The sequence below is a fragment of the Silene latifolia genome, chromosome 9 (assembly GCF_048544455.1).
Source record: "Silene latifolia isolate original U9 population chromosome 9, ASM4854445v1, whole genome shotgun sequence".
Classification (NCBI taxonomy): domain Eukaryota; kingdom Viridiplantae; phylum Streptophyta; class Magnoliopsida; order Caryophyllales; family Caryophyllaceae; genus Silene; species Silene latifolia.
In genome coordinates this window covers 39,557,482-39,572,163 of record NC_133534.1, presented here as the reverse complement: position 1 = coordinate 39,572,163, position 14,682 = coordinate 39,557,482, and the positions used below count along the sequence as shown (strand labels likewise).

General features: G+C 37.3%; 1 protein-coding gene and 1 long non-coding RNA gene across 2 annotated transcripts; both read right to left on the bottom strand.

Moving 5' to 3' along the window:
• Positions 1–870: 870 nt before the first annotated feature.
• On the bottom strand, positions 871–2,533 carry LOC141599633 (uncharacterized). The gene is made up of 2 exons (XR_012523875.1): positions 2,323–2,533; positions 871–1,253 (listed from the first exon to the last, which is right to left on the bottom strand). It is a non-coding gene; the product is annotated as an uncharacterized LOC141599633 (long non-coding RNA).
• Positions 2,534–3,769: 1,236 nt separating this feature from the next.
• LOC141599624 (KH domain-containing protein HEN4) lies at positions 3,770–14,520 on the bottom strand. Its single transcript, XM_074419695.1, has 7 exons — positions 13,699–14,520; positions 12,282–12,791; positions 11,715–11,990; positions 7,262–8,086; positions 7,066–7,145; positions 5,428–5,539; positions 3,770–4,165 (listed from the first exon to the last, which is right to left on the bottom strand). The coding sequence occupies exons 1-7, from the start codon at positions 14,308–14,310 to the stop codon at positions 4,028–4,030; spliced, it is 2,553 nt and encodes an 850-aa protein (XP_074275796.1). The 5' UTR covers positions 14,311–14,520; the 3' UTR covers positions 3,770–4,027.
• Positions 14,521–14,682: the final 162 nt, after the last annotated feature.

The following is a 14,682-nucleotide window of genomic DNA, read 5'->3' as shown; positions in this document are numbered from 1 at the left end:
TTTAATAATGACAATGTATTTGTGTACATGTTAAAAACATATTGAGCATGCATGCCAATTCTTTACATTTTGATATTCAAGAATATGAACACAATTGTTTATAATTTAACAATTATGTTACCAACTTGTATATGGTAACATAATTTTCAATAATGACAACAATTAAAGTTCATAGCCATAAGAAGTACATCTCGTAAATAAGTTCTCACTTTTCTGCTTTCATTCCCAATAGTTATTTCGAATAATCTGCCACAAGTTGACTGGGTGACATTAATACAGAAAATATAGACATTCATTAGATATACACTGCCATGAGAGATATACCAGTAATGTCAAATGCTCCCATATTTACCCAGTATAATGTATTTGGACATGTGTTATTTGCAAGGGACGATGTCATGGAAGATGACCATTTAAGACGAAATGTAACCATTTTTAGACAACAAATTATTAGAGCATTTTTTTAAGCTATAACAGTTTGTCGTTAAAATGGTCACATTTGTCGTTAAAATGACGACATTTGGTCTGTCTTAAGCTTAAAATGAAAATGGCCCGTCTTAAATGAGAATTTGTGTTGCACATTTATCTGTATATTTTACTTTCACACCATTTGTGATTACATACTTCGACCCATTTGTTAACATGATGATATTAGGTGTAGCAAAAAGTTCACATTTTTATTAATAATGTTACCAAATTGTAAATGCTAACATATTATTCAAGAATGACAACATTTCCATTGTTCACATATTCAATTCATTTATTATGTTAGCAAACCATATGTTCATGATATAAAAAAAACATGTCTATCTTAATAAATCATATGTTACCAAACAAATGACTGTAACATTCTGAATATAGATGTGAACATAAATCGAAAACAGCTATGAATGTTATTACACACTAGTATAAACTGTAAACATAATTCACATAATTGTAAACATAACATGTTCACCTAACTAAATGCATTATACTAACTTAAATTGTTCCACAAGCTCTACTTACACCTTACATATCCCAAAAAGGTGGTTACATAATATTGAACGTCGCAAAATGTTTAAACCGATATATGGTTCTACATAAGGTGATGCTATTAATTAGCTTCCAAAATCCAACTATGATATTTTTGAATCCCACATGGAACATGCTTTCCTAATACTAAAGACTACGGCCGGAGTGTTATTTATACATCTTCCATATGAGTTTTCACTTCTTCGTAGTCGATCCAACAATAGACCATGAGTAGTTTGTACCTGTGGAGGTTAACATGACGACAAAAGAATAAAAAAAGTAGACATTCAAAAAACAGTTACCAACATATTAAGTATAATTAAATTCAAAATAGGAATATATAAATAAAAATAATAAGAAACACAATAAAAAAAATCACATGAGATGAACTAGCCAACAACTGCAATGAAGGCATGTTGACAGGGCAACAAAAAGTTTAAAACTACGTACATATTGATTCATCATAAAACACTGACTAAACAATACATGTCACGGTTGTCAGAGTAACAAAAGAATGGATATACACACATTATCATGATATATGGTTACATATTAATCGGTTACAATAAACATCTTCTAAACTTCCAATATGTCACTATTTTTGCTTTACATACAACCATTTCATTTAAGCATAACAATGTAATATGTCTCTACTTCATTTTAACATAGTAAATTAATATGTAGTCACTTCAATCTAATATATTTACATCTGAGTACTACATTTTATCACATCAATACATTTTTGGTAAAAAAGAACATATCTAATATCATTCAATTTAATTATTTTAGCATGCATTAAAATATGTGAGTGCATCAGTGTATCATGTTACCACATAAATACAATATTATAAAAATCAACATTTTTCATATTTTTTTATATTTAAACTATTTCAATTCACTATGTTATAATTTTAGCATATGATGTCGCCATTGTAGAGGTATATATTATCATTTTTCAATCACTAATCATCAACATAAAATAATGTAATAAATATGTTACCATTCAATCAAAACAGTGTTACCATTCACAAAACAAATAAGAATTCAAATTTAATGGAACGAAGACAACCACCAAAACAAAAATTTCCATACCTTCAACAAGAGTTTTTCAAATTTTTTGTTGTTTTTATGTAATACTTTTATGTATGGATCTGAATAATAATGAATGAATCTCTATCAAATTTGATGGACCAAATAAATTAAGTTTTTTTTATTGATTTTTCCATACCTTCAACAAATGTAAAATAAATTATGATTCTTCTTTTGTATTGATTTTTCATACCTTCAATAAATGTAATATTATAAGAATACCTTTTGGATGGGAGTAAAGTATCCATCGTCTTCCTTGTTATCGAAATGTCGATTTTTGACTGAAATATAGATGAAGATGATGATTAGTTGAAGATGAAAGGGAAATTATTTGTGTTTTTGGTAGAAAAAAAAAAGTTAAAAGAGGAATTAGGGAGAAAGATGAACTTTGATGGAGGAAAATTAACTGATGAAAAAAATCTTTTGAAATCATGGAGAGAAATTGATAGAAGTGAAAAATTGATAAAATAATGAATGAGTGGGTGTAAATCAAGAAAAGTAGCGGCCTAACATCTACCATCATACCCCACTTGCCAATTTAATATTATAACAAGTACATGCTATTCGGTAACCGTTTCATACAATATGGTATGTATTTGACCCGTCTCTTATTTGTGACGGATATCTCCGTCGCAAATAAGAATTTGTGGTTTCTTTATTAGGAGTACAACACCACACGAAGTAGCATAATTTTGGTATCACACTTTGACTTCTTTTAGGGGGTGTTTGGTTGGAGCTTTTGGAATGGATTAGAATGGATTCAATCCATTCTAGTGTTTGGTTGGAGGGTTTTGGAATGGAGTTTAATACCCAATGGATTCTAACTTCATTCCAACCCCTTGGAATCTCATACCCATATTTCCACTCAAGTTTCTAACTCCATTCCATATTATTCCATATTATTAGTACCTCTATATCCATTCCAGGGTCGAACCAACCAAACACTCATGAGCAAGTATGAAGTTCTAACTCCATACCTCTATAGTATCACAATCCATTCCATACCATTCCAAAACTTCGAACCAAACGGTCCCTTAGTTACTACATATACATGATTGGACACTATAAATAGGAATGTGCATCTAAGCCTGTTTTAGTTTAACTTATTTCATCCAATTAAATCACTAGGCACTATTCTTTTGGATTTAATGTCACTCTCTTTAAGTCCGATTCATCTATTATAAGTTCAGTTGAGAAAAGTTAAGCACATATAAGTTCAGTTCAACTCATATAAGTTCAGTTAAAAAAGTTAAGTTCAATTTATACCCAGTTTTCTACAAGTTAAGCTCATAAAAGCTCAGTTCAGAAGTCCAGTTCATAAAAGTGAAGTTCCTATAAGTTCAGTTCAATTTAAATATGTTCAGTTCAGCAAAATTAAGTGTAAAAGAATATGACCTTAGAGTTTTATTACATCATAATCATAGGATATTACAGATTGGCCCGGACATTAAGTCTAGTATCTTATTAAAAAAAAGTTGATGTTAACCCAAAAATAATGGAATTATTTGTATGAAATTTTCAACTAAAAAAAAGGATCGAATACGAGACACTCGCTAATACAATACGGAGTACAGTTTATTTGTCTATGAATGAATTCCCCTACTAAAGTAATCCACATCTTCAAATTAAGATTTCAGATGATTTAAACATAATTCCACAACAGCCAAAATTGTAGTCCTACATCTCTTGCATAAATTAATGACTAATTTACAATGTACGCAGCTTAATTTTTGTTACATGGTCGGAAATTAATTTGTTGAACAGAGACAACTAGTCCTTTTTCTACCCAACAATACCTGGCAAACAAGGAGCGGAAAAAAAAGAATGATGTACAAGTGCGCCACCTTCTATCACCCCTTGGTCAGTTACATCCAGTGCCTGCAGACTACAGGCACGGTCCGACATCCTATCGTGGTTCGGAGTTGACTTAGGACGACCCGGTAAGGATAAATGCATGGAGGAGGCTTTGAGCTGCCTGTGTCTCTTCGGGAGTCCCGGATATTAAAACCGTCCTATCCCTTGCCCCGGAAGGAGCTTCATGCACTTCGACCTTGGCACCTGATATCTGAATCATGAGCAATAGGTCAAAAATTGGGTACATCAGAGCTGCAGTGTTTTTCTTTCAAATCGGTTCAATAATGTAAATATAATCTAAAAATTTTAGGAGTGAAAGGGAGAGACATGAAAATTGAGCTATGGTGATTGGTGTTTTTATTAGAAATATTTTAACTAAGCTTTGGATAGAGGAAAATGGGTAATTTACACGAAAGCAGGAGGCCAAGGAAAATAAATCCTTAGCAAGAGCACATATACAGATATGCTCGTATGTAGAAAAAGATCACGTAAGAACCCCAAAGTAGGTCAGAACCATGAGAACTGAGAACACGTCTCTAATACTCCCTTAGATATTTTTAACAAGCATTCTCACATTTCGAGACACTCGCTTCTCTCTTCATATCTCTCAAAATATATGCGCAAGTATTATGAAATGTAAACTCGTATAAATAGCTTTTCCTAAGAAATTTAATGGTATAACTTAACAATGTTTGGACAAATATATTTTTCTAAAATTAAAGGCAAAGGCTCACTAAGGAAACGAAAACATATCTAAAGAAAGGGAGGGAGTAATTTTTTTTGTACAAAAAAAAGACACATTTGATTTTGTAGTAGTATTTGCGATTAGAAGACATGTTTGTTGGTCAGAATTTTATTAACTAAGACGGTAATGGTTGTACGCATTTTATAATTTAGCGTACCAAGTAATTTTGTATAACTAGTACGGAATACATATTCTAGTGTGCCTACAGGCTAGAACTCATTTTAGCGTACCTATCAAATTTTTATGTAGTTAAATACATTTTCCTAATGTAAATAAATTATGTTCAAGTTTACCTAGTAAAGTGTAAAAAAGAATAAGGTTAAATGCTTCATCTAAACCTTTGATCTTTTTCTCTCAAAAAAAAAAAAAAACCTTTGATCTTAATGTGATCCAAGGAGACCTCACGGTTTTCACCAAATTTGACCCTGTCCACTAATCTCCTCCGCCAACCCATCTCACTATCCAAAGAAAGGAAGTTGTCTCCCTACTTTACTGCCAAATCCCTCCATCCAAATTATTCCAAACAATGGGTAAAACAAAAACACCAGCAGATTCTTTCACTCCCTGGTTCCCAAGCAGAAAGACTATTACTTGGCTTTTTTGGATATAAATCATATAGTAAAAGGTCAAGCCTTCCAAGACAATGTCAAGAACTTGAGTAAAGAGACAGACCACAATTCCACAAGCAGTGTAAGTCAGAACTAATATCTAGGAAGTTTTCATTGTACCTGTCTTATACGCATTAGATTTCTCCCATTCTCACCATATACCGAGTTGATAGCATCTTCAGGAACCAAAATCTCCACTGTTGTATTTGTTACAATAGGCGGTCTGTTTCCACTGAAAAATACAAAAACATAGTAAATTACAGCTTAATGCACACATACCCATTCCGTAGTAAAGACTTCTACTCCTATATCATTTTGGGTGCCGTATGCAAAAATAAGAACCCAAATTACGTCTCTGGCTGGTCCAATACATAAATTGCATATAAATTAATTGGCAGGACCACGTACAAAAAAAAGACGCCACAAATCGCGTATGATTTTACTATTAAATAAGGGTTTTTTTTGTCAGAGACTACCTTTTATTTAGGGTTATTTGTGAACAACTGCCTTTCATTTTATTTTTGGCTTTCAACTACCTTTTATGTCTTCATTTTGCGAAAGACTTGGAGAACAGAAAAGATCCCTAGGGGTAGAGGGAGACCGAGACAGACATGGTTGAGAGTGATAGAGCACGATATGAGATTTCTGGGGCTTGAGGAGAGTATGGTGACGGAGAGGGCACAATGGAGGGAAATGATACATGTAGATTTATAGTATTTGATGTTATTTGACATATTTAGTGTGTTTTTTTTACTTTTTTTTAAACAAAAATTATTTGTTATTCTCTCCGGTATTACACCTTTTTTACCCACCACTTTCTTATACTCCCTCCTATTCATTCATTTTGTCCCTCTTTCCTTATCGAAGCTAGTCGGATTTTTGTCCCTCTTTCCTTTTTTGGTAACTTTTATATGGTCCAAATTTAATTACATGTGGGGTAGAGTGGAATAGAGTGTTTTGTGTGATCCAAAATCATTTTCTTAATTCTTGTACAAAATAGAAGGGGGACAAAATGAATGAATAGGAGGGAGTATATTTTACTTGGTTTACTTTTAAGGTATTCCGGATCCTTAAATTCTACTTCGGTTTTCAAAATTGTTTTAATCTTTATTCTTGATTTAAATTTTAAGTTTTTATAAAAGAAATCAGGAATTCGATTTTAAAACCTATAAGTTTACCTTGACTTTGTATTATGTTTCGCTCTCCCTTTTGTTTTTCATTTTTTCCCTTTTCTATTTTTTTCGCATTTTTAGGTGTGCATTCACCCTCATTTTGGGATTAAGGCTCTTGTTGTTGTTGTTGATTAGGACTTTGATTCGGGTAAGAGATAGACAAATTGAGGTGATTAATGTTGGGTTTAATCAATCTTTATCGTCGATTATTAGGGTTATGAAATAAAGAGTTAGATTCAACATGAAATGGTAAGTCAACGCCGGAAAGTTGACTTTTTTCGCCAGAAGTGGATTTTTGGTAGTCTTTTGCAAAATGAAGAAATGAAAGGTAGTTGAAAGCCAAAAATAAAATAAAAGGTAGTTGTTCACAAATAACCCTAAATAAAAGGTAGTTTCTGACAAAAAACCCATTAAATAATTTCAAACTTTGGAACATGCTCACCGATGTATTATCTTCAACTATGTTCGCGCGCTTTTGGGTAAGATGCAAAAGACTAAGATACATTTTCCTTAGAGGAAGTACGTCCATCTTGGAACCATAAAAGTGAAAACTAGAGAGCACAGATGCAGAGAGCCAGACACAAACCTGCCAAGTTCTGCTCCACCGTTAGCTGGAGCACCTCTGCCAAGATTAACAAAACTCCTGGAATTTACACCATCAGCTACCTGCAATCACCAAACCAACATTTCAAAGAAGATATAGTAAGGGGCAAGGATGGGTGACGAGCGGGACTAAAGAAATATTTGACGACAAAAAAGGTTTTGTTGTTTTTGTTTCATACCTCAGGTATTCGAGACCCTGCCAAAGATGAATGATCTGATCTCTCAGGGTAATACAAGGATTCTACACCCTGCCTCATCGCAGATCGTCCATCAATAGGCTGAGAAGGCGCAAAGGAGCGGTGGAGACCAGTGTGTAAATCTCCAATTCTTCCATGACGACTTGCATCTAGCGACACCTCAGATGTTCGAGGCCCAGACAAAGGTGAATGATTTAATCTCTGATGATTGTATAAAGAGTCCAAGCCGTGCCTCACAGTAGACAGTCCATCAATAGACTGAGAGTTCCCAAAAGAGTGGCGCATGCCAATGGGTAAATCTGTGCCTCTTCCATGATAATGTGCATCTAGTGCCACATCAGATGGTCGAGGCCCTGATAACGGTGAATGATCTGATCTCTGGTGATTGTATAAAGAGTCCACACCGTGCCTCATAGTAGATAATCCATCGGTAGACTGGGAGGGGACTACTGAGGGGTACACACCAATGGGTAAATCTCTAACTCCTCCATGATACCTTGCATCTAATGCTACCTCAGATGTTAGCGACCCTGCCAAAGGTGAATGATCCAATCTCTGGTGGTTGTACAAAGAGTTTAAACCCTGCCGCATAGTAGATAGTCTACCAATAGACTGGGAAGTCGCCGAAGAGTGGTGTATATCGATGGGTAGATCTCTAACTCTTTTATGAAGGCTTGAATCTACTGATAGTGGGGTATTTGTCTGGCTTTCAGAGAAGCTTGTCGTATCACCAGGGAAAAACTTACTTCGGAGTCTACTGGTAACTTGATATAAAGCATCCTGTATTTTCACGAATTGCCCTGTGACCTGACATTTGACAAGAGAAAGTAACTAATGACAGCATATTTGGCCCAGTTGGAATCAGCTCAAGAAACATTTATATTTGGATTTTTCGTGAAAAATTACCCAACATTTACGCCATTTTCAAATATGATATCTTAAGTTTTTTTTTTTTTTTCTGTTTAAAGGTACCTACATTTTACATTAGTTTTGTCGAACGGTACGAACTAGGAGTAACTTTTTCTGCCAAAAAAAGTCCAGATTCGGTCTTGACTTGACGTAAAAATATGATTTTTGTTTGTTAAGATCTTAAAATAATAATTAACCTCTTAATAGTCTATAACTATAAGTCTCATCTAGGGATGGCAGTGGGTCGGGGACCCGACCCAGACCCTGAGGGTCGGACCCTAATGGGTCGGGTATGGGTCTCATTTTTTCAGACCCAATGGCTATGGGTCGGGTATGGGTCTTAAGAAAATATTTCGGGTCCGGGTCCGGGTCTAAGTTATGAGACCCATACCCGACCCTTAGACCCTTTATTAAAGAACAAAAAAATCAAAATCACAACTTTTCTGAATTCATACGACTGTAGAAACCCAACTAAAGTCTCTTTCTCTTCCCTCATCCCATAAAGTGATAAAACCCAACCAAACTCTTCTGACAATACCACCACTACACCACTGACACAAGAAAACCACCACCACAGCACTAATACGCGACTGGCAACCACCTCTCTAATAGGCGGCGACCGACAACCACCATTAACGGCAGATTAATAAACTCATAATGTTAAAGTAGTATGATTTTTTTTTTAATATTATAGACCCCATAGCTGTTAATCTTGTTACTAAAGTGGCTGAAACTCGGACCCGCGGGTAGACCCAGACCCACCCTTACCCATAGGGTCCGGGTATGGGTCCTCAAATTTTTTACCCTTGCGGGTCTGGGTCGGGTACGGGTCCAAAGGGAAAATCTCGGGTCCGGGTCTAGGCGAACCCTACCCAGACCCTACCCATTGCCATCTCTAGTCTCATCCATCCTAAATCCTAACCCTTACCATCTACTCATTCTCCTTCGCCACCACCAAATAAACCACCACCATATCCACCTCATTGACAACTATGCAAACAACCAAACCATAACCACCAAATCGCACCACTGAGTCATCGACCCACCTTTTGCCCACCTCAACTGAACCACCAACGAGCCATTCTCTGCATATCTTCACCCCTCCATCTACGATGACACCCTGATGCACCATGAGTCTCTGACTAGCACTGCCAAACAAACCTAGTTCCTCCATTTCAATACCTTGAATTTACAATAGTCAACCACCATGACAAACCACCAACAAATCCACTTCCACATACCAATTCGCCCAGCCACCCTCAACCGAGCCCACAACCCTTCGAACCATCTCTTTAGTTCCAACACCGAACCCAATAACACCTCCATCGTATCCTAACCCTCCCCTCATCCTCTCTTCTCTCCATCCTCATCCTCCATAGCCACCACCTTCAACTACTCTTCTCAGACTACCATCATAAGAACCATTCTCGCCACCACCAAACTCAAAATTGCTGCAACAAACGTGATAAAATTCAAACTAAGAAAGGCAAGAAGAGAAACTTAAAGTGGAGATGTGGAAGAGGAGGTGATGGTTGGGAAAAGGAAGGAATAGGAGACATGTTTGATAGGGTGCGGGAGGGAGGAGGACAAAGGTGGCTGAAGTGAGGGAGGAGGGTGGTGGTAATGGTGGTGGAGGGTGGATAAGCGATTAATCAAGATTAAATGTTGTTTTCCATCAAGCAACGGAAAACGTTTGTTGCTACCTTTCGAAATTAAAAATATAAAATATAGGTACCTCTCAACAAAAAATAAACTTTAGGTACTATATTTACAAATGGCAAAACGTTGGGTACCTTTTGACGAAAAAATATTTATATCTTACACCGATATCTGAACTTGTACCAAAACAAAATGAAAACTTAAATATAAACCCCGGATAAAAAGATAGTATCAACCTATGTTACTCCGACACTTCACTTAGCTGCCATGTCGCGTGTCCGACAAGACAGACACTTCGACACTTCACTTTAGACCCAAAATATTTAAAAAAAAAGAAAGAAAGAAAAAACTCGCATAAAATAGCCATATCTGACACTCCGACATGTGTTAGACATAGAGTAGGGGTAATGCAGGTATGAACCTTTTGGGTTCTTCTCAGAAAAGTAAGAATGGGAAAAAAATAACAAGGAATCAGCAACAGGATTATTAGTTTATTACTAGAGCTGGAGAAAAGGAGTAACAGAATAACAGTTGCCAAGAGGTGAGGGGGGAAGAAAGAGGAAGTTAAAAAAATGGCGACTTTTGACATCAATTAAAGCCAACGGCAAGTTGATTAGTTGCACTGAATCTCCTAAAGCAAAAGAAACAAACCCTAGCAGAAAAAAAAAGGAGAGATCTATTGAGTTGATACCACGTGCCCAGTGACTGTTGTGTTCTTGGCAGTATCGGCAAATATTCCAATATATGGTCACATTGTCTTGATTCGCCAATTCTATCAAAGTTTCATACTCCCCTCGTTCCATTTATATATACATTTACTTGACATAATGTTTTATGATGATTAAAAAAACGTGAGGTCTTAGAGTACAATAATATCTCATTACCCCTCAACACCCCAAACAAGGAGCAATGTGCATTAATGGATGGGAAGAAGGGAGCATCAATGGCAGCCTAACAAACATCTCATCTCCTACGTGTACAACTGACTTCAGACACAACCACTACCAGTGGTCTATTTAAACCTACGACATGAACTCCCCACAACCACCCTCAGCCTACCCCTCCCACCCTCAGTAACCCATCACCCTCAACTCCACCTTGCTCGACAATCGACCACCCACAACCCCACCATCCAGTAAACCACCTTGCTTCACCACTCACTAGGCCACTGCCCTTAAAGTCAGTTTCACCCTAGAAATTAAATAACCCAACCTACCTCATTGTATCGAATTTCGGCAGTTACGCAAAATGTTTTCAAGCATCTGTGCCGATTATTTCCTATATAAGAAGGGTGGCCTAAAATAGCTAAATTTTGGCCAATACTTGACCAATAGAGTCAATACTTGGCCAATACAATGTTAATAAAGCCAATACTAGACCGATACAACTTATATGACCGATATCAAAGACTGATATAAAAAAAAACAGATAAAAACCGGCAACTTTGGACATGCTACCGTGCCATAGTACACAGCCGCGATTCACGATCGTGACCGCTACTGCTATTTTATACTATGACCCACCTCTTCCCATCCAAACCTGCCCCTTATCCACCATACTCAAGTACTCAACCACTACTCAGCCACCCATGTCCTTCTGCTATCGTCAAATTTTCTTCATCTAGAATCTGGGGGGTGCGAAGCCGCTGAATGTGGGAATGAAGTATATGGATAAGGGTATTATTGTATTGTTTGGCTAAAACTTATTGAAATGGCAAGTGTGCAATAAAATGAAATGGCCCAATCGGCAAAATGCATAGAACCATACGGAACCAGGCATCTTGACATCAGATTTAAGCAATACAGCAGATATGAATTAGAAACCAGATAACTGAAGCAAAAGACAGAAAAGGCGTCAGGGCATGTACCTCAACTACATGATCGCCATCTGACGCGCACTTCGGTACCTGCTCACCTTTGAGTATACGAATATTAGCCCCAGTTGCCTTCCTCATTTCAGAAACTATAGTGCCTCCTTTACCCAACAAACAGCCAACTTGACTTGATGGGATAATAAGTCGTGCAGAGACAGAAGAAACCTTGTCTGAGCCTGTATCTGGTCCCTTCTCTGCAGCACCCTCAGCAGATCTAGAAAAAACCAGAATCACCGCACGCTGAGCAGGAGAGGATCTTGTGTCAACTTCCTGCACACATATAGAGCAAAAATATAATAAGCTTGCAATCCAAAGATAGTCCTTTCAGTACTAGAACAAAAAGCAATTAGCCAGTTATGAGACACTGACAAATAAATATGATCTGAAAGAGACTAACCCAATTCAACTAAGGTCCCCATCCATATGCCTATTAACCCACCAAGAACTGAAATTAAGAAATAACTACCAAATATACGGGCAAGACTAATGAAAATATTATAATGAGACCATTTCATAGGAGAATTTGGGAACTAATATTAACATATCCAGCAATCAACACACCTCCTTTGAAGTAATAGTCACCAAACGCTCATCACAATCGGTAACAGACGGTCCGATGCTTATATGAGCCCCTGTCTCTTCTTGAAGAGCGCGTACAATTGACCCTCCTCTGCCAATGAGACCACCAATTCGTTCATTCGAACAAACCATTTTAAAGACCACCTCTTGCGGTTGCGTTGTTGACTCCATTGATGCATGTCGATGGACCTCAAACGACAAAGGTCTTGATACTGCTGCTGAACTTGACAACATGGGGGCCATGTATAGTGGTGTTCGCTGAGCCTCAAATGATAAAGGCCTCACCCCAGTAGCAGGATTTGAAGCAGTCGCCACATATAGTGGCGCCCTGTGAACAAGAGGATCAACACGAAAATCAAGAATGGTAGGCTGAGAAGTTGACTCCAAAGGTTTGCTGTCTTTATTACTCAACTTATCTCCTTGTGGACATAGTTGGAGACGGCCACATACACCAAGAATGCCCTTCTTAACAGCCAGCAAATCCCCCTCAACCTATATAACAAAGACAAAATAAACCCTCAATCAGACAACGCAAACCCCCCAGTTCTAGACTCTTTAGCTTTAATTCAATTTTAACATTAACACAAATTAATGACGCAGATCAAGATGGCATCAATACATTCACACAAAAGTTGGCCAAATTACACTCCCAATAGATTAGAACCACGCTCATAGGGTAGCATTAAGTCAAGATAAACATGCAACAGCACAAGGTAGAGGATGACACAGTAAAAAGTGTGTTCTAACAAGCAAAACAAGTATCAACTCTCTGACATTGCATCAAACACTTGCTGACTAGCCATCTACTGCTATTGGCCGTGACTGCTAACAACTCTTTTCAAGCGAAAATGCTTGTTCTTCACATCTCAGGAGTCATGACATTAATAAATTCCCAAACATTTTGGCCTATAAACACATATCTGCCAGAATCTCAACCCAACAAAACAAGCAAACAAGAAATTGAACTACTTTACTTGAAATCAGCTCCACTGAATTAAGCTAAGGAGAAAGTGAAAGTAAAATTACCTGAATAATTTCAGGGGATAAGTGAATCCAATTAATCAACATTATAATATACATTGCACAAAGCAATGAACTTTGACCTCATGGGACATAAACTAAAGAAATACGACAATCTCATTTAAGACCGTTTTATAGGTCTCAAGTACGAAACATGAAGGAACATCTCATTTACGAACAAAACTTAAAATTTAATTCCAGAACAACCCATACAACAGTCTTAGACATGACAAAAGAAAAGAAACTGAATAAAAATCCAGAATTACTTTCGTGAATATCAGTTTCACAGAATTAAGCTAGGAATACAAATGACAAATGAATCCAATCAACATTCTAACATACAATGCACAAAGCAATAAACTTGGAAAGAAAGCGATACCTCGACGACATCGTCAGGAGGAGAAACATAAGAAGGCAATTGATCTCCTAACAAAACCTTAATCTTAGCACCACACTCAGTCCTCAACTTCTCAACAGTCTTCCCCCCTTTCCCAATCAAATACCCCACCATACTCTCATCAATCAACACCCTAAACGACGTCGTCCCACCACTACCAATCTCCTCTTTCGAAACTTCCAGAACCTTCTCAAACACCCTAAGCGCAGCCACCTGGACAGCCGACACATCCTCCCCATACTCCACCTCATCCTCCGACACGTCACCAGGCTGTTTCCGCAATTTAACCCTCGTGGATGGAACACTGGGACCCAAAACGTGGATGACCCGGTAGTCTGAGCCGGGTTGGAGAGAGTCGTCGACACGGATCTTAGACCCGGTGTCAAGCTGGAGTTGTTTGATGGTGGAACCGGATTTGCCGATGAAGCCGCCGATGTGTGAGGCGTGGCAGAGGATGCGGATGGATGCGTGGCCGGCGGGGATTGGAGGGGGTTGTTGGTGTTGTTGTTTGGTGCGTTTGGAAGGAGAGAGAGTGTGATTGTTGTCGGAAATTAGGGTTCGTTTGGAAGGAAGAGATTGGAATGATTCCGCCATTGTTAATTCTTGATTTTGTAATTGCTTAATTTTGTGTGTCAATCAACTACTCCTATTAACATGAATGGTGAAGATACTTAGGTTGAGCTTCAATGGCTTCTACTTGTAATTGTACTTATCGGGCTTCTATAGAGAGCTTCGATATTAGAGTTTAGGTTTTGTTTGATGTCTCAACTCTCAACTCTTGAGTAGATAGGTTGAAACTTATTTAATCTCGGATCAAATTTTGTGACACCTTTTAAATCTACGGAAAATTCACTGATGGGGTGTTTGCTTGGCTCTCTTAGAATGGATTGGAATGGATTTGCCCCATTTAAATGTTTGGTTGGAGTTTTTTTTGGGATGAAGTTAGATATTTATCAATGTATTATA

Excerpts from the sequence above, each read along its gene's own strand:
- LOC141599624 (XM_074419695.1), bottom strand. The coding sequence starts at position 14,310 with ATGGCGGAATCATTCCAATCTCTTCCTTCCAAACGAACCCTAATTTCC. Across the intron at positions 12,792-13,698 it reads CTCCTGACGATGTCGTCGAG|GTTGAGGGGGATTTGCTGGC; the intron begins GTATCGCTTTCT and ends TTTGTTATATAG. Across the intron at positions 7,146-7,261 it reads CAGGGTCTCGAATACCTGAG|GTAGCTGATGGTGTAAATTC; the intron begins GTATGAAACAAA and ends TGGTGATTGCAG.